Consider the following 23,864-nt stretch of genomic DNA (forward strand, 5'->3'; position numbering starts at 1 on the left):
ATACCTTGGCAATTATTAATAATGTTACAACTAACATGAGATTGTAGATACCTCATTGGCCTACTGATCTCATATCTTTTAGACATACACCCAGAAATAGGATTGCTGGATCATATGACAGTTACGTTTATTTTTAATTATTTTTAGAAATTCGATTTCACTCTGCTGCCCAGGCTAGAGTGCAGTGGTGGCATCCTAGATCATTGCAGCCTCAAACTTCTGAGCCCAAATGACCCTCCCGCCTCAGCCTGCAGAGCAGTGGGAACACAGGCTCATGCCACCATGCCCAGGTAATTTTAAAAAATGTTTTGTAGAGATAAGATCTTGTTATGTTGCCCAGGGTGGTCTCAGATTCCTGGCTTCAAGTAGTCTTCCTGCCTTAGCCTCCGAAAGTACTGGGATTACAGGTGTGAATCACTTAGCCTGGACTATTTTTAATTTTTTGAGGAACTGCCATATTGTTTTCTCTAATGGCTACAGTAATTTAAGTTCCCACCAACAGTGTGCAGATACTCCCTTTTCTCCACATCCTTGCCAACACTTATCTTTTGTCTTTTCAGTAAAAGCTACATGGGTATGAGATGATACTTCTTTGTGTTTTTAATTAATATTTCTTTGATTATTAGTAATATTGAACACTTTTTCATATACCTATTGGCCATTGAAATGTCTTCTTTTGAGATATTTGTCTACTCAGATCTTTTGCTCTTTTTTAAATTGAATTATTTGTTTCCTTGCTATTGAATTGTTTGTGTTCTTTTTATATTTTAGATACTAACCCCTTATTAGATGTACAGTTTGCAAATATTTTCTCTCCTTCTGTAGGTTGTCTCCTTTCTTTTGATAATTTCCTTTGCTGTGTAAAAGCTTTTTAGTTTTGTGTCATTCATTTGTCTTTTTTTGCTTTTGTTGCCTGTACTTTTGGGGTCGTATTCCAAATATTCATTGCCAAGACCAACATCAATAAATTATCTTTTGGGTTTTCTGCCAGTGGTTTTACAGTTTCAGTATTTACATGTAAGTCTTTAATCAATTTCAAGTTTATTTTTATATGGTATGAGATAAGGACCCAATTTCATTCTTCTGCATTGGATATCCAGTTTTCCCAACACTATTTATTGAAAAGAGTATCCTTTCATCATGTATGTTCAAGGTATCTTTCTCAAGGTTGCTTGGCCTATGAATGTGTATATTTATTTCTGGGATCTCTATTCTGTTTAATTGGTCTATATGACTCTCTTTATGCCAGTACCATGCTGTTTTGATTACTATAGCTTTGTACTACATTTGGAAATCAGGTAGTGTAAAGTCTCCTGCTTTGTTCTTCTTACTCAAGATTGCTTAGGCTATTTGGGGTCTTTTGTGGTTCTATAGAAATTTTAAGACTGTTTTTCTATTTCTGTGGAAAATGTCCTTGGAATTTTGATAGAAGATGTAGTGAATCTGTAGTTCACTTTGAGTAGAATAAACATTTCAACAATATTAATTCTTCCAGTCCATGAACATGGGATATCATTTCATTTATTAGTGTCTTCTTCAATTTCTTTCATCAATGTTTTATAATTTTTAATGTACAGACCTTTCACTCCGTTTGTTCAACTTATTGCTAAGTATTTTTTTGTAGCTATTGTAAATGGGATTGATTTTCTTGTTTTCCTTTTTTTTTTTTTTTTTTTTTTTTTTTTTGAGACAGTGTCTCACTTTGTCACCCAAGCTGGAGTGCAGTGGCTTGATGTTGGCTCACTGCAACCTCCACCTCTTGGGTTCAAGTGATTCTCCCATCTCAACCTCCCGAGTAGGTGGGATTACAGGTGTCCACCACCATGCCCAGCAAATTTTTGTATTTTTAGTAGAGATAGGGTTTTACCATGTTGGCCAGGCTGGTCTCGAACTCATGACCTCAAGTGATCCACCCACCACAGCCTCCCAAAGTGCTGGGATTACAGGTGTGAGTCACCATGCCTGGCTGATTTCTATTTTGCATAGTTGTTATCAGACAGAAACGTTGCTGATTTTTGCATTTTTGGTTTTGTACCTTGCAACTTTACTGAATTTGTTAATTGGTTCTAACAGTTCCTGTGGAGTTTTTAGGGTTTTCTTGTAGGGAGACCCCCTGAAACTATTGCTACGGAATAAAAGATGAAATGCTCCTGGTTATTGTAAATGCAAAATTGCATGCAGGATTGTGTAAAGACAATGCAATGCTGGGCTGCCAGAATGAGCCTACAGCGCATGATGTGCTCCCCCCTGCAGAAAACCTATAAACGGACATGCAGTCAGGGAGGTTTCACATCAACAAGATTCCTATGCCAGAAAAACAGATGTTCATAGCCCTGGGAATGGAATGTGACCCCTGTGAAGAGCCTATAAACGGACACATGAGGGTGCCTGTTCATATGGATAAGTAGGGTTATAAACACCCTTATCTTGCCATGGCTCTTCTAGGTCTCTTTAGGGTTAAGGCAAACTCCCTTCTGAGAATTTGTGGTCTAACCAGTTGTCTAGCTTCACGTCCTGTTTCTATTGATTGTTTACAGCCAGCTTTTGCTGCAACTGTTAGTGCTGATTAATATCTTGCTAAACATAGGTTATGAATAGACTGTGTTTCTGTTTTAATGTTCTGTTAAAAATTGCTGATGTATACACTATATTGTAACTTCTTATCTCTGTATACTGCACTTCTGCATACCGATGTTATGCTAAAGAATTACTTCATCCCCATGTGACCATCTCACCTCGTAATCAAACAACCTAAATCCCTCACTAACCTACCCCCGCCCTCACTAAACTTAATAATAAATGCTGGCATATCCAGTGCATTGGTGGCATCACAGGACCAGAAAGCAGTTACTCCCCTGGACCCAGCTTTCACTATCTCATGTGTGTCTTTTATTTCTTGACCTGCTGATCTGTCGGGGAACAAAGAAAGAGCCCCATGGTACTGTGGGCTGCTGGCCCAATCTCACAATATTTTCTGTATATAATATCACAACATCTGCAAACACAGATAATTTTATTTTGTCCTTTCCAATTTGGGTGCCTTTTATTTCTTTTTCTTGCCTAATTGCTCTGGCTAGGAATTCAGTATCTCTTGAATAGAACCCATGGTTCCTGCTTTCACTCTCAGGAGGGTGTCATTAAGTTTTTCCACTTTTTTTTTTCTTTGAGACAGAGTCTCGCTCAGTCGCCCTTCTTCCACTTTTAAAGTGGAAAGTTTCCCTTTTCTTTTATTTTCTTCAACCACATTTAAAGCAGGAACTGGGGACTGTACCTTCCTTTAGAGCTGACCAGCTTTCTCAACCTACTGCTTGCCCAAAGAATGTTGGAGTCCAAGGGTTATGTTAGGTCTCAAAGCATCACAGTTTTTGCTTTCTGGATTTTAAAAATCTAGGTATGGCTCCTTGGCAATTTAACTTTATCAAAAACATCTTGTTGTTTTTTTTCAAATCTGTATGGTCTCAGTTAACTCTGTGCGCTAATACAATTCAATATTTTTGAGACGTGCTTTTCTCTTTAGATTTAATTATATTACCTTGAATTAGCAGGCTTTCATCAGAAAGCAATGCAGTCAAGCTCTTTTCTCTGAGCAATTTTGTCCACTGAAAGGATTTATTGGCTGACATCTTAGTTGATTCAGAGGTTTCCACCATAGGTTTAATAGCTACTTATTAACTGCCTCTTTGTCGAAGACTGAGTTTGAATTTCTGTCTTTGTCACCCAAAGACATTCTCAGATTTTTTATTAGTTGAAGAAGAGAAATATTTGCAACTTCTTATTCTAAAAGTCCAAAAATGTGTAGACCATTTTCTTCCCTTCTTGCTTGCAGAGAGTTTAGTGCTTTTCCAAGCATATTGTTCCTCCCACCTTTTGGATTACCTTACCTAGTAGCGATCAAACTATATTACTAGCATCTGTTTCCTTACTTCTTCACTCAAACCCACAGGCTCATTTAATAAATTATCTTCATTCTAAGTTATTAAAGGTGACTGTTTTGTCCAGTCTTTCACTACTACAAAACAGGGGTTGCCATCTTCCCAGCCTCCAATAATATTTTCCTCATTGCCCACCACTCAGCCCTGGAACCAAAGCCACAATTTAAATTTTTTTTTATGCAGCATCCCCCCTAAGCACCAATTTCTGTATAAATCAGAACTAGCCAGATTTTGCCGTGGTAACAAATTATCCCCAAAGTTTCCATGACTGTTTAAAAATAACAAATGTTAATTTCTTTCTTAAACTACATGTCTGTTGTGGGTCCCATTTGACTCTACTCTTCATTGTTTTCATTCCAGGACCCAGACAAAGCAGCCAAATCTGGGTCATTGCCTGTCTTATACCAGGAAGAAAAAAGAACATGGCAGAAACACTCAATGACTCTTCAGAATTCTTCTTGGAAGTAACACACGTTATGCCTGCTTATATTTCATTGATCATAACAAGTCACATTGCCAAACCTGACACCAATGGGACACAGAATATGATCTACTTCTGCGTAGGGACATCAACCTTATCAAACAATATTTCAACTTACCACACCATCTTTTGCTCCAAGATGACTGTACCAGATTCTGGCATCTCGTCCACATTTCAAGCCAGCAGAAAAGAATTCACACTCTTTTCAAGGGCACAATAAGAAAATTACACACATTGCCTTCCAATATTCCATTGGCCAGGCCTTGGAAACAAGCCATATCTATCTGCTTTGGAGCATGGGAAATATAGTTTGTCGTATTTGTTTTGGGGTATTTTTTTTTTGGTCTATCTTCCCCACTACCCCCAAAACCACACAGTTCTTACCTGGGCATCCCTATAGCGGGTTTTTTGTTTTGTTCTGTTTTTCTTTTTAATCTGGTCCAATAATTGTGTCTTACTTGGAATTTAGTCTCAACACTAATGAATAAATAACAACAATCCAATCTCCACTATAGACTCTACACAGCTGCCAATGCTAATGCGGAAGATGGCAAGGAGCCTTGTGCCTTGTCCTCTCACTCTGGGAGCACAGGCTGTGAGTTAGAAGGGCAACAAAAATGTTCTGTCTCCAGATGTGAAACACAGTGGGCATGTAGAGCTGGGACATGGAGTGCCATACAACTGCCATCTACAGGGTCCAGATGGCATACCTTTCTTGGGTGTCAAGCTGAAAACAAACAAGGGAACTGTGTTGTCATCTGAGGAGAATGTAATCACTCCTTCCACAACTGTTGCATGTCCCTATGGGTACAACAGAGCCATCACTGACCTCTCTGCCAGCAAGACTGGGTGGTCCAAAGAATCAGAGACGGAGAGTAGTAGAAGGCTTTCTTAGTGCACTTGTCCTGACCCCCGGTGGATCTTGTTATCAAGTGTCCAACAAAGGCTGGAACATTCCAGGGGATTAATTCTTCAAATAGGACACCATGGATCTGTCTTTTGGAACTCCTCAAAGGCAGAATTTACAATTTCATCAGTTTTATTTTCAGAAATTCTCTACAATTAAGAAGATAATTTACTAAAAATGGTCTTTCCTACCTCTGTGGTGTGTCACACACACTGATTAGAAGTGCTAGAAAAAAGAAAATTCCAAATTGAATGACCTTCAAAATTTGCCTATTAATATACAGTATGTTATGAAAACAGTTCCATTCATTCAGAGAACTTTTGCATGCTCATGGTTGATCAGTTTTTAAAAAAGAGAATAGTAATAAATAAAGTACAGTTTAAAACCCAGAATTGGCAGGGTATGGTGGCTCATGCCTGTAATCCCAACAGGTATGACTAGGGTGAGAGGAGTGACACAGGACCTGGCAAATGCAAAGTTGGATCCGTTCTTCATTTAACATTTTTATATTTTATTCATCAAAAATGTTTGCATTAATTTTGATTTTAAAGTGTTGTGCATCTTGGTCACTGAGAGGTGGTGTTTCTTTGGTGCCCCCTTCAATTTTGCACTAGCAGGTGCCTCACCCTCCTGCCTCTCTCTCCTTACCCAGCCCTCCCCATAGGCTCATTGTCTTAAGTGTGGTGATGATTTCAAGGGATTCTACATAGGTGGCTTTCCATCATTTTGTACACTTTAAACAAGTGCAATTTCATGTACGTCGATTATAGCTCAATACAGCTATTTTTATAGTAATATATAAAGCAATAAGGCACAGGCTGTGTGCACTGGTCGCCTTTCCCTGCAGCTGTGGTCTCAGGCCTAGTTTGTCGCATTTCCAGAAGCCAGAGGCCAAGGCAATCCCCCAGGGCAACGCCCTTGGGGCGGGACCTGAGACTCCTGCTGCAGGCATCTTCTTTGGCTCCTCCTGAGGCGGGGTGCTGCGCTCAGAAGCTTAGGCCCGCACCCACCTCCCTACTCCACGCCCCTCCCCAATCCCCTGCTGCTCGCGCGCTGCAGAGATTGATGCCCACCCACTCCTTTTCCGGGCAGGCGAGGATTAGACGGGGTCCAACCCCAGGGGACGCTGGCCTTCACGCCCACCAACAAATGGTCAGGGTGAGGACCCCCCAGACCCGCCGGGATGAGGGGAGAATCTGAAGTTCGCAGGGTCTGCGAAAGAGGCTGGAGAAAGCTCATTTGGAAAAAAAAAAAAAAAAAAAGACGCGGAAGTGTCTACAGGGCCCACAGAAGTGGTTTAAATTCTCCGCAAGGAAACCGAGGCGGATACTGAGGTCGGTCTCACCCTTTCCTGGGCGCGCAGTGAGGTCAACCCGGGAATGGCTGTCACCGCGGAAGGAGAGCAGCCCAGGAAACTAAAGACGCGTCCAGTTACCAGGGAAACGTCCTGGACACGTGTGGTCATCGCTGCGGGAATGAGGTTGAGTGATTCCTTAGGTCAGGCACTGCGGTTAAGTCCTGCATTCCTAGCAAATTCACAGGCAAAGGCAGAGGCGGGAGGATTTTTTTTTTTTTTTTTTTTTTTTAATTAGCCAGGCGTGGTGGCCCTAACCTGTAGTGCTAACTACTCAGGAAACTAAGGCAGGAGGATCCCTTTAGCTCAGGAGTTGGAGGCCGCAGCGAGCCGTGGTCGCGCCACTGCACTCCAGCCTGGGCGACAGAGCTAGTTCCTGTTTCAAAAAAGAAATAATTCCTCAAATGTTAATTATGAAATATTTCAGACGTACAAAAAAGTGTACCACCACCGGCGCTAACCACTTCCACCTTAGCAAGTGAAGCCCCACTACAATCGAAGCGTCAGGTGTATCCTCCCGGGCCTCTTTCCCTCCCTCCCCGGCCCTTCCCTCTTTCGATTTCCCTCTGGCCCCTCCTTTCCCCTCCCTCCCCTCCTGACCTCGACTTCCTTCCCTTCTCTGTCTAAGGGGCAGGGCGGAAGATCGAGCCTCATCGCTGCCCCACACCCACGCTGGATTTAAAGCCCACGCAGTAGGCGTCTGTCTCCGCGGTGGCAGCGTTTTCTTGTCCTCCCCGGGACTGGGAGAGTGCAGCGCTCCTTGTTCCCTTTCCTGCTGCAGGAAAGCGAGACCGCCTTCAGCCTTCTCTCTGCGCCTCCCCAGACCCTCAGCTCTCCAGTGATTCTGATGACTCTGCACTGGGAGGGGGTCACCCATTCAGCAAAAGTCACCGAGGGCCCAAAATGTTTTGCCAGAGAACTAGGACGGCTGAAAATGTTACCCTGATGGTACAAACGGAATAACTCCGTAGGCGCACATAATCAGCTGTTTTCTGAGGGCATCGAAAGCCACTATGGGTGGAGTGGCTCATGCCTGCAATCCCAGCACTTTGGGAGGCCAAGGTGAGAGGATCGCTTGAGGGGAGTTTAAGACGAGCGTGGACAATTCAGAGAGATCCCACAGCTACAAAAAAAAAAAAAAAAAAAAAAAAAAAATTAGCCGAATATGGTGAGCACGCCTGTAGTCCCATCTACTGAGGAGCCTGAGGTGAGAAGATCACATGATCCCAGGAGTTTGAGACCAGCCTGGGCAACAAAGGGAGACCTCCTCTCTACAAAAAAGAGAAACAAAACTAGCCAGGCCTGGTGGCGTGCGCCTGTAGTCCTAACTACTCAGAAGGCTGAGGTGGGAGGATCCCTTGAGCCCAGAGTTTCCAGGCTGTAGTGGCTGCACTCCAGCCTGGGCAAAAGAGCAAGACCCTGTCTCAAAAAAAAAAAAGAAAAAAAGAAAAAGAAAAAGGAAAGGAAAGGAAAGGAAGAGAGAGAAAGAAAAAAGAAAGAAAAGAAAAGTCAATGCATACTGCTGGTGAGTCAAGGAAGTAACCATGTTCTCTCAAAGTAGCAACCATAGTTATAAAATAACTATCATATGATCCAGCAATCCCATTTCTGGGTGTATATCTTGTTTTATATTAAATTTCAATTTTCTAGCACCCTTTTCTGAGTATATATCTAAAAGATGTGAAATCAGTACGTCAAAGAAGTATCTACACTCCCGTGTTCATTGCAGTATTATTAATAATTACCAAGATATGCAATTTAACTGTCCATTGATGCATGAATGGATACAGAAAATGTGTTACATATGCACACACACACACTCTCTCTCTCAAACACACACCACACAAAATGAAATACTCTTCAGCCTTAGAAAAGAAGGAAATCCTGTCATTTGCAACAACATGGATGAACTTGGAGGACATTATGCTAAGTGGAATAATCTAGGCACAGAAGGACAAATACTGCATTATTCCAATTGTATGTGGAATCTAAAATAGTTGAATTAATGGAAGTAGAGAGTAGAATAATGCCAGGGGCTGGATGGGGGACAGAAGTCAGGGAATGAGGAGATGTTGGTCAAAAGATACAAGGTTTCAGTTAGGATGAATAAGTTCTTGAGATCAATTGTACAGCATGGTAAGTATAGAGAATAATAATGTATTGTATACTTAAGGGTATTAGAAACCAAGATCTGGATCATCATTGTTATTTATTTGTTTAATTTGTTGATGTTGACTGTTGTGGATTTTTTTTTTTGAGAGAGAGTGTCCTGCTTTGTCACCCAGGCTGGAGTGCAGTTGTGCAATCTCGGCTCACTGCAACCTTTGCCTCCAAGGTTCAAGCCTTTCTCATGCCTCAGCCTCCCAAGTAGCTGGGTCTACAGGCTTGTGCCACCATGCCTGGCTGAATTTTTTTGTATTTTTAGTAGAGCTGGGGTTTCACTGTGTCGGTCAGGTTGGTCTCAAACTCCTAGCCTCAAGTGATCTGCCCACCTCAGCCCCCCAAAGTGCTTGGATTACAAGCATGAGCCACCATACTTGATCTGTTGTGGTTTTTGCCAGATATCCTGTATATGCCTAATACTAGAACAATCTGGGCAACTAAATAAACAATGTAGCATTGGAATATAACACAAAGTATTAAATAAATATCTATAAGTCCATTCTTACAAGTAAAGGAATAATTCCAAATAATTTATGCAGATAAATTATCTACATAATTGATAAATGATAATTATATATATATATATATATTTGTGTCCTGATTTACTTGATTTTTTCTCTATTTACTTTCATGGTTTGGTGGGCCATTGTTATGGACTGAATGTTTGCATCCCACCCTTCACCCCCAAATTCCCATGTTGAAGCCCCAACCTGTAGTGTGGAGCTGGGGCTGCTAAAAAAGTAATTAAGGTTACATGAAGTCATGGTGGGGCTCTGATCTGCTATTGGTGTCCTTATAGGGAGAGAACCCAGAAAGCTTGTTCCTTCCCTCCCTGTGCATGCAAACAAGAGGGCATGGGAGCACACGGAGAGAAAATCAAGTAAATAGAAAACATATATATAAATGATAAAATATCATTTATGTAGATGAATTATTTTGCAGGATATGCAGATATTGGCCCCCTCAAGAAAGTGGAGCTTCAATCCCCACCCTTTGAGTGTGAGCTGCATTTAGCAACATAGGAGGAAGGGAAAGTAACTTCACTGTAGAGAAACCCGGCAAATACTTCCTCTGTCAGCTGGCCAAGGTTAATATCATCAGTGATAAGGCATGTTGATAGCATATACCCTTGATGTGATGTGATGAGAATAACTCTTCATTTCTGTGGTCTTCCTCTTGAAAACCTATAATTCCAGTCTGAGAAAAAAAACAGACAAACCCAAACTGAAGGACATTTTATTTGTAGATACCTGACCAATAGGCCTCAGAACTGTCCAGGTCATCAAAAATAAAGCATCACAGGTCAGAGGAGGGTAAGGAAACATGGCCACTAAATGTAGTATGGTGTCCTGGATGGGATCCTTGAATAAAGACACTAGAGAAAAACCAGAGAACCCAGGCCAGGCGCGGCAGCTCAGGCCTGTAATCCCAGCACTTTGGGAGGCCGAGGCAGGCGGATCACGAGGTCAGGAGAACAAGACCATCCTGGCTAACATGGTGAAACTCTGTCTCTATTAAAAAAAAAAAATACAAAAAATTAGCCTGGCGTGGTGGTGGGCGCCTGTAGTCCCAGCTACTCGGGAGGCTGAGGCAGGAGAATGGCGTGAACCCGGGAGGCGGAGCTTGCAGTGAGCCGAGATCGGGACACTGCACTCCAGCTCCAGCCTGGGTGACAGAGTGAGACTCTGTCTCAAAAACAAACAAACAAAAAACTAGAGAATCCAAACACAATGTGGGGTTTAGTTAATAGACATGTACTAAGTAAGGTTGGTTCCTTAGTTGTGATGAGTGAATCACAACAATACGGTAATAAAAAAGGGAACTAGCCACTGCAATGGTTCACACCTAATCCCAGCACTGTAGGAAGCCCACGCAGGAGGATTGCTTGAGCCTGGAAGTTTGAGACCAGCCTGGGCAACATAATAAGACCCCGTCCTCTACAAAAAAGTTTTAAAAAATTAGCCAGGTGTAGTGGCATGCACCTGCAGTTCCATCTTCTCAGCTAGTTGGGGTGAGAGGATCACTGGAGTCCAGGAGTTAAAGGCTGCAGTGAGCTGTGATCACCCAACTGTACTCCAGCCTGGGTGAGAGAGCAAGACCTTGTCAAAATAAAATAAAATAAAATAAAGAGGAAACTAAATGAAGGGGACACAGGAACTTTCTGTACTATCTTTGTAACTTTTTCTGTAATTCTACAACTATTCTAAAATAAAAAGTTAATTTAAAATATAAAAACACTTTGTTTCACTTTATAATGGCTGGGTAGGTTTTCAGATCTTTAATGAAGTACGTCCCAGATGTCTAGAGGCAGAGTCCAGAGATGGGCAGGCACCCAGTTGAGCCTGGTGCACTGGCTCACGCCTATAATCCCAGCAATTTGGGAGGCTGAGGCAGTAGGATCACTTGAGCCCAGGAGTTTGAGGCTATCGTGAGCTATGATTGCACTACTGCATTCCAAACTGGGCAACATAGTGAGATCTTGTCTCTCAAAAAAAAAATTGAAAGTTAATGTTGGTTAATCTTTTACTGGCTCGTTTTGGCTCTCGCATGGAGTCACTGGCCTCTGTCTTCTGCTTTTCCCCCATTTAATCATTTATTTTACAAGACCATTTTTTTCCCAGTTTAATGAGACACAAACTCTCAACTTTTTATTTAAAACAGAAATGCAGTAGATCTGTAAGCTAAACCTTTTGCCGTTCATATGGAAACAAATATCAGTAATCCTCTTTGGTCTAAACAAAAATTCATAATTATTTATACATTTAAAAATATATTTCGTTTCAAATATTGTTAGTGGGGCAATAAATCATAAAGAGATACAACCAGTCAAAATTAGACATTTAAAGAATTACTCTCAAAGACATTACAACAACTCCAAAGTCCAGGGATCTTATAAGACTAATTTATTAGGAAAACATTTACAAAGACAGCTTTTTAATGCTGAGTTGTACCTGATTTAATGCAGTCAGAATGAAAGAAGAAGCATTTTTCTCCTTATTTTGCTGATCTGTCAGATTTTGCTTAAGTTAGGAGAGCCTACAATTTCAAGGCTAGATAACTGGAATTCCATGAATTAACACAGAAAGACAGGAGAAAGGCAGGGAAGTTCAAAACTCACAATTTGGGGGGAAATCAGCAGAGTAAGATTACTAATAAGTGAAATATTGGGCATATGATTTCTTAATTTCCATTAGTTATGCAAATATCTTATTGTTAGTATTTAGATTAGTATTTTAGAATATTTTGTAGAGACTGAAAAGCAAATACATAATTGCATTAGCATTGTTAAGTATCAGTGTTTTCTGTTTGACAAATAATCATACAGCTGTGTTCTCGGGCTGCAATAACAAAACACTAGAGACTGAGCAGCTGAAACAACAGAAATTTGTTTCTCACAGTCTGGAGGCTGGAAGTCCAAGACAGAGGTGCCAGCAGCAAGAGTTTCATTGTGAGGCTTCTCCTCTTGGCTTGTAGGTGGCTGCCACCTCTCTGTGTGCTCCCACACCCTCTTGTTTGCATGCACAAGGAGGGAGGGAACAAGCTCTCTGGGGTCTCCTCCTATAAGGACACCAACCTTAGCAGATCACGGCCCCACCATGACTTCATATAACTTTCATTACTTTTTTAACAGCCCCAGCTCCACACTATAGGTTGGGGCTTCAACATGGGAACTGGGGGGTGAAGGGTGGGACACAAACATTCTGTCCATAACAATGGCCCACCAAATCATGAAAGTAAATGGAAAAAAAAAATCACAGTTCAAGAATGACATAAAACTTAACTAGGTGTGTTATAGAACAATGCATAGAACTAAACTGAGAAGTTAAAACATAAACTCATTGATTTTTAAAGACAACCTTTCTCAAGTTCGGTTCACCTTAGGGCTGATACACATCTTCAGAACCAGATTTTGGTCTCTAATATTATCTTCCGCTGAAAGCCAGGGCAAACAGGTTTCTGTTCATTTCATTTTGGCCTATACTTTCTCTTTAAAGTGACCATTAATATTCACTATCACAATTAAGCTTTGGTCTGGGCCATTCTGAGACCAAGCTCTGGAGATCACAATTTTAAAGGATTAAATTATCACAACAGTAATCTTTGTTCTGACAAAATTATTAATCTGACAGTGACTGAATTATCTTGGGACTCTCCCAAGCCCTAAATGAATACAGCAAAGATAAATGTGAAGAATTCAGGAACAATTGCTTCTGTTATGGTCAGTAAGCTCCTAACAGATCAGGTTTCTGCAGAAAACAATTCTGGACAAATGTTTAAAAGCAACAAACTACATGAAGGGACTTAAAAAAAAAGAAGCCAAGCCTTGGAAGAAAGACAGGCCACAGGCTGAGTTCTTATTTTTATGGCTTTTAACCAGAGTGCAAGACACAGATCTGCATTGTGCAGGGCAGCCAAAGCTCCTTTAGAAAACCACCATCTTTCTGGCTGAAAGAGTCAGGGGTCAGAATGGGGGGCAACCACCACTGCTGAAAAGAGTTGGGTGAGGAACCCTGAAAGGAGAGCCAGAAATGGGGGAACTCCAAACTCTCTGTCAGCTCTGTCCAAATCTCTGACTTGTAAACTAAAAAGAAAGGTTTCTACCATCAGCAGACTGTCACCCACAGACATTTACAGAGCATTTTGGTTTGGAGTTCTTCCTAATGGCCACCCTACGGAAAAATATATAGGTGTTGTTTTGCCCTGGAAGCCAGACAGATCAGAATATTGGGTAAGATAGCTGGGTCAGCTGTCCTTGGATTGATCCCAAACACTATGTTCCTTTCCAGGCCTGAGAATCGCCGGACACTGTCCAAAACAATGTGATCACCCAACATATCACATGCATCTCTGAGCTGCACAACCCTTTTCTTCCTCATTGCTTTCAAGAGCTTATACTTATAGCGCTCCACTTCTTTTGTAGTGCTGACAAGCACAGCAACATCCTTTGGAGAATAGCCCCTTTCAAAGAAGAATCTGCAGGTGTCTGCCACAAAGGTCACTATTTGCTCGACAGTCAAGCGTTTCTTAATTTGTAAGGTTCCCTGAACACCCTGGGACCATTCAGCTTCAAGAAGTACCTCAAGGGAACCAGGGGGGATGTTAAATGAAGGATTATTTCTAATTACTTGCATTTCTTTTTGTAAGTACTTGGCTATTGGATCTGCATTGCGAACTATTCTGGTGAGCTCTTCTCTTGGATACTGGTCTGAGAGAAGGGGGAGGCCACTGCAATCCAAGTGGCTGGTCTGAAAGTAGTCCAGAAAGATCCAGAGAATTCCTGGGCCATCCTTTGCTCTCCGAGTGATGGTTTTTGCCTTCCCATACCAGTCCCCATCCTCAGAACGGAAATTCTGAGCTTCGTCAATGACGATGTGTTGAATGTGTTCAAACTTTTCTTTTATGAAAGTTTTCCGGGTCTCTGCTTGGCAGATATTTTTATCACTGCAAAAATTAAAAGAACACACTCAAGTTTTATCCAAAAAAAGCAAGGGGGGAAAATGAATGTATCATGTTCCTCTGAGCACAGTATGTTATCACAGATGATTTTACCACTCAATTCTCAAGAAAGAAGGTGACTTAGCAGAAAAAATTAAACCCAGATTAAATAATACTTAGAGACATAAGATCCAACTGCTTACCTGATAAAGTTCCTCAGAGGCTGGTTTTCACAAACGTAAAGAATTCTCTTTTCCTCACAGTGAAACACATTCCTGATCTTCTCCATGATCTTCATGGCCATGATGGTCTTCCCTGAGCCAGGTAAGCCGTGGACAAACAATTCTCTGTTCTTACGGAGGCTTCTGGAGAATATCTCATACTGCTGGGCTGTGAGCAGATTTAAAACCTCACAGCCGAGCTGGTCACTCAAGAGAGACCTGAAGCCAAGCAAGACAATCACGAGAGACTGCAGCAGGGCTTCCATGTGCTGGGTGCCTGCAAGTCTATAGGACGCGGGGTAATCCATCGGAGACACTGCAGCCTCCAAGGCCTCTGCACTGCTCTTAGGACTCAGGCAGAGGACCTTGGCCCTGACACACACCTTCCCGGTGTAGCCCCCCACGTTCACCAGGTTCTGCTTCAAAGTAAAGGCGGTGCGAGTGCAGTAGTCCTGGCTCTCTGCATCCTGCTCCCTGAGGACAGTGTAGAGAATGGGGGTGCTGTTCCGTGCTATCAGCAGTGCATCACAGATGACTCCTGGCTTCTCCTGCAAGTTCAGGTCCACAGCCCAGCTTCTAGAGAGGATCACAATTCCCTGGGAGAAAGGTTGCACTTGGTTGTTTACTAACTCCTGTAGTCCTTCGTGCTCTGAGGTCAGGTCCCTCCAGAGGGACTCTGGAGTATATCGCAAATGTCCCGGTGGGACTGTATGTGAAAAGAATGATAAATTAAGGGAAGAGAAATAACCCTATTGATTATGATGACTAATTATAATTAACTAATTGATTAACTGCATTATTACTTATGGAAGTTTCAAATATTATTTTATAAATATTATTATAATTATAAAGGAAAAGAACACTTGGAATACCTGGTATACTTCATCTAAATCCACGTGTTTTTTAAAACTTACAACCTTGGGAAATTCCTTAACCTAAGACTTTGCTATCTCATCCGTAAAACAAAACTAAGAATAGCACATTTCCTATGAGGAGGAATAAATGAAATAACATAAAATGTTTGGTTCATTATAGCAGCTTGAGAAATGTTGGTTCTCTTCCTCCCCTTTCTACTTTCGAAATACCTGAATCTCAAAATGCCCCATTGCTGGGAGTAGCAGGAGCCCCTCCTCTGGCCCCAGGAAGAAGGTATTCATTAACTCCATATTTGCAGGGGAGAAGGAGTCATATTAAAGCCTTTATTGGCAGTGAATTTCCTGCAGTCCTGGACTGGAAGATCCTTAAAGCTATCTCTCCTGAAGCAGAATTCTTGCATCACTTAAAGATCAACGTATGGCTCCCCGCTATCACAAAAGTCTTCCCTTTGTCATACACAAACAAGAAATAATTCTGTGACATGAGAATATACTTGCATTGGAGGATTATGAACTTATTTCAATGATCATGGGTTCCAAAGTGGGGGGAAGATAACTGTTGTCCTGTTGTGGTAGTGTTAGAGTACAAACCCAAATCAAGATTTGCAGTGGTAATTTCAAATGAAATTACCCAGGTTTTATTGGTAATTGTTTATTGTTCATTGTTGCTGGTGCTTTCTCTTTCGTACCAGGTGCTCATACAACTTGATTATGCCTGCAACCTGGATGACAGTGAGTAGGAGATGGCATCTATCATGAGACACATCCAGATTTTAGAGATGTTAAAATATAGGGGGAAACACACATCTTAGAATGGATAAAATAGGATAACTGAGCATATGTTTAAAATGAAGCTTTGGAAACCAAAGAAATGTAAAATAAGAAAATACACCATTTGTTGATTGTACCAGGGAATTTGCACGTATCTCTGGTCCTCACAAATTTTCCAAGGAAGATATATTTATTCCCATCTTCATATGAGTAGATAAGGACTCAAAGAGGTCAAGTGAGAGCTGGGTGCAGCTACTCAGGAGGCTGTGGTAGGAGGATTGCTTGAGCCAGGGAATTTAAGGCTGCAGTGAGCTATGACTATGCCACTGCACTCCATCCTGGGCGACAGAGCAAGATAGTGTCTCAAAAAATAAAAAAATAAAAGAGATCAAGTGACTTGCCCAACATCACACCACTAGGAAACGGCAGGGCCAGAGTCGGAACCCAAGTCTCTTGGACATCAGATCCTCTACTGTTTTTGCTCTGCCTGGCAAGTCACAGACTACTCCTGCCTGATAAATGGTAAAAGTCACTAAAACACTTGATGTTTATTTACCTCATTATTGCATAGGTCTTCTTTTTCTTTAATTGTATAATGGAACATGCTTCTGAAGGAAATTATGGGAAGATCAGAAGTGTCTCTTTCATTTCTTAACAGTAATGATAGGGACCAGACTAGATGTTCAATTAATGCCGCCATTCCAGGTGCACCAGAGTAGTCATCACTCCCCATGTGATTTGAGGACTCTGTGCCTTTGCACAGGTGTGCTCTGAAACTCTGATGTCTTCTTCTACCTTGATCACTTGATAAACTCCTCATCCTCCCCAGAAATCCCATATTCATCCTTCTGTCCTTGGAGCTCCCACCATGTATCCATTCTGGGAACTCATTTCACCATGGATCTAGGGAATCTTTAGAAACAGCAGTTAAGGGTCCAGGGCAGTTGTTCTCAAACCATAAGAAATCAATCAGGTGAGGGAGCCTAAAGGTTTAGGACACCAAGAGGAAGAACACTGGGGCTGGCTGATTCTGATCTGCTACACCAGGCCCTGAATATCTTTAGTGCCAGTAACTCCATTACAGACAAAATTTCTATTTGAGACAATCATTGCATTTCTTCCAAGAGAAGCACTGACAGCATTGAATCTGAACCTAATTTATTGTCAATCAATGCTAATAATTAATGTGCTAAGAACATCTTTATTCTTTTTTTTTTATTATTATTATACTTTAAGTTCTAGGGTACATGTGCACAACGTGCAGGTTTGTTACATATGTATACGTGTACCATGTTGGTGTGCTGTACCCATTAACTCATCATTTACATTAGGTGTATCTCCTAATGCTATCCCTCCCACTTGTCCCCTCCCCACAATAGGCCCCGGTGCGTGATGTTCCCCTTCCTGTGTCCAAGTGATCTCACTGTTCAATTCCCACCTATGAGTGAGAACATGCGGTGTTTGATTTTCTGTTCTTGCAATAGTTTGCTGAGAATGATGATTTCCAGCTGCATCCGTGTCCCTACAAAGGACACAAACTCATCCGTTTTTATGACTGCATAGTATTCCATCGTGTATATGTGCCACATTTTCTTAATTCAGTCTGTCACTGATGGACATTTGGGTTGATTCCAAGTCTTTGCTATTGTGAATAGTGCCGCAATAAACATACGTGTGCATGTGTCTTTATAGCAGCATGATTTATAATCCTTTGGGTATATACCCAGTAATGGGATGGTTGGGTCAAATGGTATTTCTAGTTCTAGATCCTTGAGGAATAGCCACACTGTTTTCCACAATGGTTGAACTAGTTTACAGTCCCACCAACAGTGTAAAAGTGTTCCTATTTCTCCACATCCTCTCCAGCACCTGTTGTTTCCTGATTTTTTAATGATTGCCATTCTAACTGGTGTGAGATGGTATCTCATTGTGGTTTTGATTTGCATTTCTCTGATGGCGAGTGATGAAGAGCATTTTTTCATGTGTCTGTTGGCTGTATGAATGTCTTCTTTTGAGAAGTGTTTGTTCATATACTTTGCCCACTTTTTGATGGGGTTGTTTGCTTTTTTCTTGTAAATTTGTTTGAGTTCTTTGTAGGTTCTGGATATTAGCCCTTTGTCAGATGAGTAGATTGCAAAAATTTTCTCCCATTCTGTAGGTTGCCTTTTCACTTTGATGGTGGTTTCTTTTGCTGTGCAGAAGCTCTTTAGTTTAATTAGATCCCATTTGTCAATTTTGGCTTTTGTTGCCGTTGCTTTTGGTGTTTTAGACATGAAGTCCTTGCCCATGTGTATGTCCTGAATGGTATTACCTAGGTTTTCTTCTAGGGTTTTTATGGTTTTAGGTCTAACATTTAAGTCTCTAATCCATCTTGAATTAATTTTCATATAAGGAGTAAGGAAAGGATCCAGTTTCAGCTTTCTGCTTATGGCTAGCCAATTTTCCCAGCACCACTTATTAAATAGGGAATCCTTTCCCCATTTCTTGTTTTTCTCAGATTTGTCAAAGATCAGATGGCTGTAGATGCGTGGTATTATTTCTGAGGGCTCTGTTCTGTTCCATTGGTCTATATCTCTGTTTTGGTACCAGTACCATGCTGTTTTGGTTACTGTAGCCTTGTAGTATAGTTTGAAGTCAGGTAGTGTGATGCCTCCAGCTTTGTTCTTTTGGCTTAGGATTGTCTTGGCAATGCAGGTTCTTTTTTGGTTCCATATGAACTTTAAAGCAGTTTTTTTCCATTTCTGTGAAGAAAGTCATTGGTAGCTTAATGGGGATGGCATTGAATCTATAAATTACCTTGGGCAGTATGGCCATTTTCACGATATTGATTCTTCCTATCCATGAGCATGGAATGCTCTTCCATTTCTTTGTGTCCTCTTTTATTTCACTGAGCAGTGGTTTGTAGTTCTCCTTGAAGAGGTCCTTTACATCCCTTGTAAGTTGGATTCCTAGGTATTTTATTCTCTTTGAGGCTATTGTGAATGGGAGTTCATTCATGATTTGGCTCTCTGTTTGTCTGTTACTGGTGTATAAGAATGCTTGTGATTTTTGCACATTGATTTTTTATCCTGAGACTTTGCTGAAGTTGCTTATCAGCTTAAGGAGATTTTGGGCTGAGACAATGGGGTTTTCTAAATATACAATCATGTCATCTGAAAACAGGGACAATTTGACTTCTTCTTTTCCGAACTGAGTACCCTTGATTTCTTTCTCTTGCCTGATTGCCCTAGCCAGAACTTCCAACACTATGTTGAATAGGAGTGGTGAGAGAGGGCATCCCTGTCTTGTGCCAGTTTTCAAAGGGAATGCTTCCAGTTTTTGCCCATTCAGTATGATATTGGCTGTGGGTTTGTCATAAATAGCTCTTATTATTTTGAGATAGGTTCCATCAATACCGAATTTATTGAGAGTTTTTAGCATGAAGGACTGCTGAATTTTATCAAAGGCCTTTTCTGCATCTATTGAGATAATCATGTGGTTTTGTCTTTGGTTCTGTTTATATTCTGGATTATGTTTATTGATTTGCATATGTTGAACCAGCCTTGCATCCCAGGGATGAAGCCCACTTGATCATGGTGGATTAGCTTTTTGATGTGCTGCTGGATTCGGTTTGCCAGTATTTTATTGAGGATTTTTGCATCGATGTTCATCAGGGATATTGGTCTAAAATTCTCTTTTCTTGTTGTGTCTCTGCCAGGCTTTGGTGTCAGGATGATATTGGCCTCATAAAATGAGTTAGGGAGGATTCCCTCTTTTTCTATTGATTGGAATAATTTCAGAAGGAATGGTACCAGCTCCTCCTTGTACCTCTGGTAGAATTCGGCTGTGAATCCGTCTGGTCCTGGACTTTTTTTGGTTGGTAGGCTATTAATTGTTGCCTCAATTTCAGAGCCTGCTATTGGTCTATTCAGGGATTCAACTTCTTCCTGGTTTAGTCTTGGGAGAGTGTAAGTATCCAGGAAATTATCCATTTCTTCTAGGTTTTCTAGTTTATTTGCGTAGAGATGTTTATAGTATTCTCTGATGGTAGTTTGTATTTCCCTGGGGTCGGTGGTGATATCCCCTTTATGATTTTTCATTGCGTCTATTTGATCTCTCTTTTCTTCTTTATTAGTCTTGCTAGTGGTCTATCAGTTTTGTTGATCTTTTCAAAAAACCGGAACATCTTTATTCTTAATATCTAAAGATGTTTGCCTATGTTTTCTTCTAGGACTTTTCTGGCTTTTTGTTTTAAATTCTTGATCCATTTGGAGTTTATATTACTATATGAAGTAAAGTATGAATTCATCTTTTAAAAAGTTAATTGCCACCAAGCTACCCTATATATTTATGAACATTTCTATTTTTCTCTATTTGTTTGCAAGGCCAGTTTCATGATAAACTAAATTTTAATTTGTGTTTCTGTGTATTTCCAGATCCTACATTCCATAACTTTGGTCTAATTACATGCCAATACAATTCTTTTTATTATTTTTATATATATACACTATATATTTAAATATATATAAATATATATTATACATAAATAATATAAGTATATAACATAAATATGAAATAAAATAAAAATAAAATATTTTAAAATAAAATTTAATAAATAACAAAATAAAAATGTATACTTATTTATATAATATATAAATATATAATATATTTTATATATCTATATATTGTAGTTATATAATTATATATTATATGTATTTATATATCTATAAATAATATGTTATTTATAGATAGCCTCTCTTGTTTTTCAGGTTTTAATTTTCCACCTGTTCTTGCTCATTTAGTTTTTATGTTTAGATTTAAATAATCTCTCTTTTTAAAATTGATATATAAAATAATTTCAGCATTGACAACTTTGTGATGATGATTCTTCCTTCAAAGTACATAACATTCCCTGATTCACTTATTCTTCTGTGTCCTTCAATATTAATTTAACTTTTGCTTTAGATAGGTTTATTGCAGATATTTTACCTTTTTGTTGTTATTGAAAATTGAGTGTTTTCTTTCATTATACGTTATATTAAAGATGCTGAATTCTGCATATTCATTTTTATAGTTGTTTCTTATAATACTAAGTACTTATATTCATTCTGAATTCTTTTACTGTTTACAGTAGCTTTTCATTTGATTCTCATGAATTCTCCAGATATATAGTCCTATCTTCTTCCATTTTAATCCCTCTAATTTCTTTCTCTTATCTAACTGTATTGGCCAATTAATATTACATTGTACTTGTAATATGCAAGTGGCTGTTTTGTTCCTGAATTTAATAGAATGCCTATAATCTCTCCCAATTAACATGATGTTCTTGGTGGACATATATACATATATATATGTAAATATAAATATAATGTTAAAGAACTATTTATAGGTTACTATTTTATTGAGGACCTTTAAAAAAACAACATGTATTGAACTTTACAAATGCCTTTTTGATGTATTAGAAAACAAATATATAATTTATCTGCATAGATACATAGAAATGATGAATTACATTAACTCTCCAAACGCTGATACATCCTTGTATTTCTGGAATTCTGTCTTTGCATCCTCATTAATAAGTAAGATTAGTCTGAGTTTTCCTTTTTCTTTTTTTCTATCTTTAACAAGTTTTATAATTACTGTTTCTCACACTTAAAAAATAGCTTAGGGTTGGGCACAGTAGCTCATGCCTATAGTCTTAGCTTCTCAAGAGACTGAGGTTAGAGGATCACTTGAGCTCAGTAGTTTAAGGTTGCAGTGAGCTATGATCACACCACTGCACTCCAACCTGGGTGACAGAGCAAGACCCTGTCTCAAAAAACAATGACTTGGGAATTTTTGTTATTTTTCTATGAATCTGGAACAATGCAAATAGTGTAAAATATGCCTATTCTTCAAAAGTTTGGTAGAAGTTTTAGAAAATTGATTTTTTTAATACCAGAATAATAGGCTGCTCCTCTATGGGCATATAGCCCTATTATTTTGTCTTAGTTATAATTTATTCCATGGTAATAAGCTCTACTAAAATGAATCTATTGAGCTTAAAAAATGATTAGCAGCGCTTAATAGGTTTACTCTTAGATTTTACATTGTTTATTGTGGACAGTTTCTAAAATATAAGTTTGATATGTAAATGAATGCAAGGACCTTGGATAAGGGAAAAAATGAAATTGTAATGGGGGCAGTCATTCTATTAATTTAATGATCCTTGACAGATATTTACACATATATAGGACATTTATGTATCAATTATAGTGCCAGATAAGCCACTGACTTACTGCACAGATTTAAGCAAGTGGTTTTCCCTCTCTGGGATTCTACAAAGAAGACAGCAATGGATTCCTAAGCAAAGCCTATCATGGGAGCAAGGGATAAGAGTAGAGAAAAGGCGTTGACCTTGGTCCTGAATTATTGTGTTTGTGCTGCTACATGATTGTCCTAAACCCAAAACATGGGAAGAAATGCATAATCCATCTCCATTTTAAATGTTTTGTTTTCCATCTTGACCTAGATTTATATTCTTTTCTCATATTTACAACCACCACTCCTCTGGATAATCTGGCAAGGGTAGGCAGTTTTTTGGCTGCTCTCTGGTACAGTGTATGACTAGTTTGACTAGATAAAAGTTTTCCAATCTAGATTAGCATAAAATCATGAGGGTAGTTTGAGAAAAGTACATATTGCAAGCCACTTTTCCCAGGTATTCCAACTTGTTATGAGTGCAGTAGGAACTCAGATATGTGTCCTTTTAAAAATGACCAGAAACACTGATGATCAACCAGAGTTGGGAACTACAAGAACAAATAATCTTTAAGGGAAATAATGTTCCTGGATTCTATGTGTGGTACTGCCTTAGCCAGTGGGGTCACTGAGGGTTCATTTCTAAACCACTTATCACCAAGAGGATTGTAACATTATCACGTCTTATCTATGGGTTTGCAGAGCACTTTCAGGATTTTACAAAACAAATAAAACAGTTTAATCTCCCTTTATCCTGACATAGAAACTGGCTGGTGTTGAAAAGACAAACCATAATTACCTGAAAATAAAAGCTGCTGGAGTTCCTTTTTATGTTGAAGGCCTTTCTTGGAGTACACCGGTCTGCTAAGGGGAGGCCCACTAGATAGACTCAGCTGACATTCAAAATCTTCAGACAACTGTAGAAGATCTTAAGAAAGAAAATTCACATTATTCTGACATGTTAATCTCTTCATACTGAAAGAGGCCTTATCAGTAGGTGGAATGTGTGACTTTCTAAATAATGTGACTTGAGAGAGAATATCAAAATAACTCTCTACTCACTCTGTCTAGATAAGTGCCTTTATTGCATATCAAGGTTGCCAAAACCCACCCTGAAAAGCCATTATTTGGAAGTTTAAATGTATTTCTCCATTCAGTATAATTCTTTGTTCTCTGTATCTGGACAGCATTTTGTTTGCACACCTCTTATGATACCTAGCACATTCTTTTAGTACTGCTGTCTGTGCATGTATCTTATTTTACATCCCCTCTCCAACCGTCACCACCTCTCCTGAACCCAACTCTCATCCCTGTTAAATATCATTTCATCACTGATTTGCAATTACCGTTACTCACACTTAAAAAAATAGCTTAGAGCTTGGGCACAGTAGCTCATGCCTGTAGTCTCAGCTACTCAAGAGACTGAAGTGAGAGGACCACTTATTATTTTTTTTAAAAAATAAAAATTTTAAATACAATCAACAAATACCTTGCATCATTATTGG

General features: G+C 39.7%; 1 protein-coding gene across 1 annotated transcript; it reads right to left on the minus strand.

Moving 5' to 3' along the window:
• Positions 1–11,455: 11,455 nt before the first annotated feature.
• LOC111525425 (schlafen family member 11) lies at positions 11,456–23,858 on the minus strand. Its single transcript, XM_026447594.1, has 4 exons — positions 23,849–23,858; positions 23,159–23,287; positions 14,477–15,200; positions 11,456–14,279 (listed from the first exon to the last, which is right to left on the minus strand). The coding sequence occupies exons 1-4, from the start codon at positions 23,856–23,858 to the stop codon at positions 13,508–13,510; spliced, it is 1,635 nt and encodes a 544-aa protein (XP_026303379.1). The 3' UTR covers positions 11,456–13,507.
• Positions 23,859–23,864: the final 6 nt, after the last annotated feature.

The sequence above is a fragment of the Piliocolobus tephrosceles genome, chromosome 16 (assembly GCF_002776525.5).
Source record: "Piliocolobus tephrosceles isolate RC106 chromosome 16, ASM277652v3, whole genome shotgun sequence".
Classification (NCBI taxonomy): Eukaryota; Metazoa; Chordata; class Mammalia; order Primates; family Cercopithecidae; genus Piliocolobus; species Piliocolobus tephrosceles.

Bases quoted from the DNA above. Each gene is read 5' to 3' on its own strand.
- LOC111525425 (XM_026447594.1), bottom strand. The intron at 15,201-23,158 runs GTAATTATGGTT...TTTCACATACAG, and splicing joins CCAGCAGCTTTTATTTTCAG to TCCCACCGGGACATTTGCGA. The intron at 14,280-14,476 runs GTAAGCAGTTGG...TAATTTTTGCAG, and splicing joins CCTCTGAGGAACTTTATCAG to TGATAAAAATATCTGCCAAG.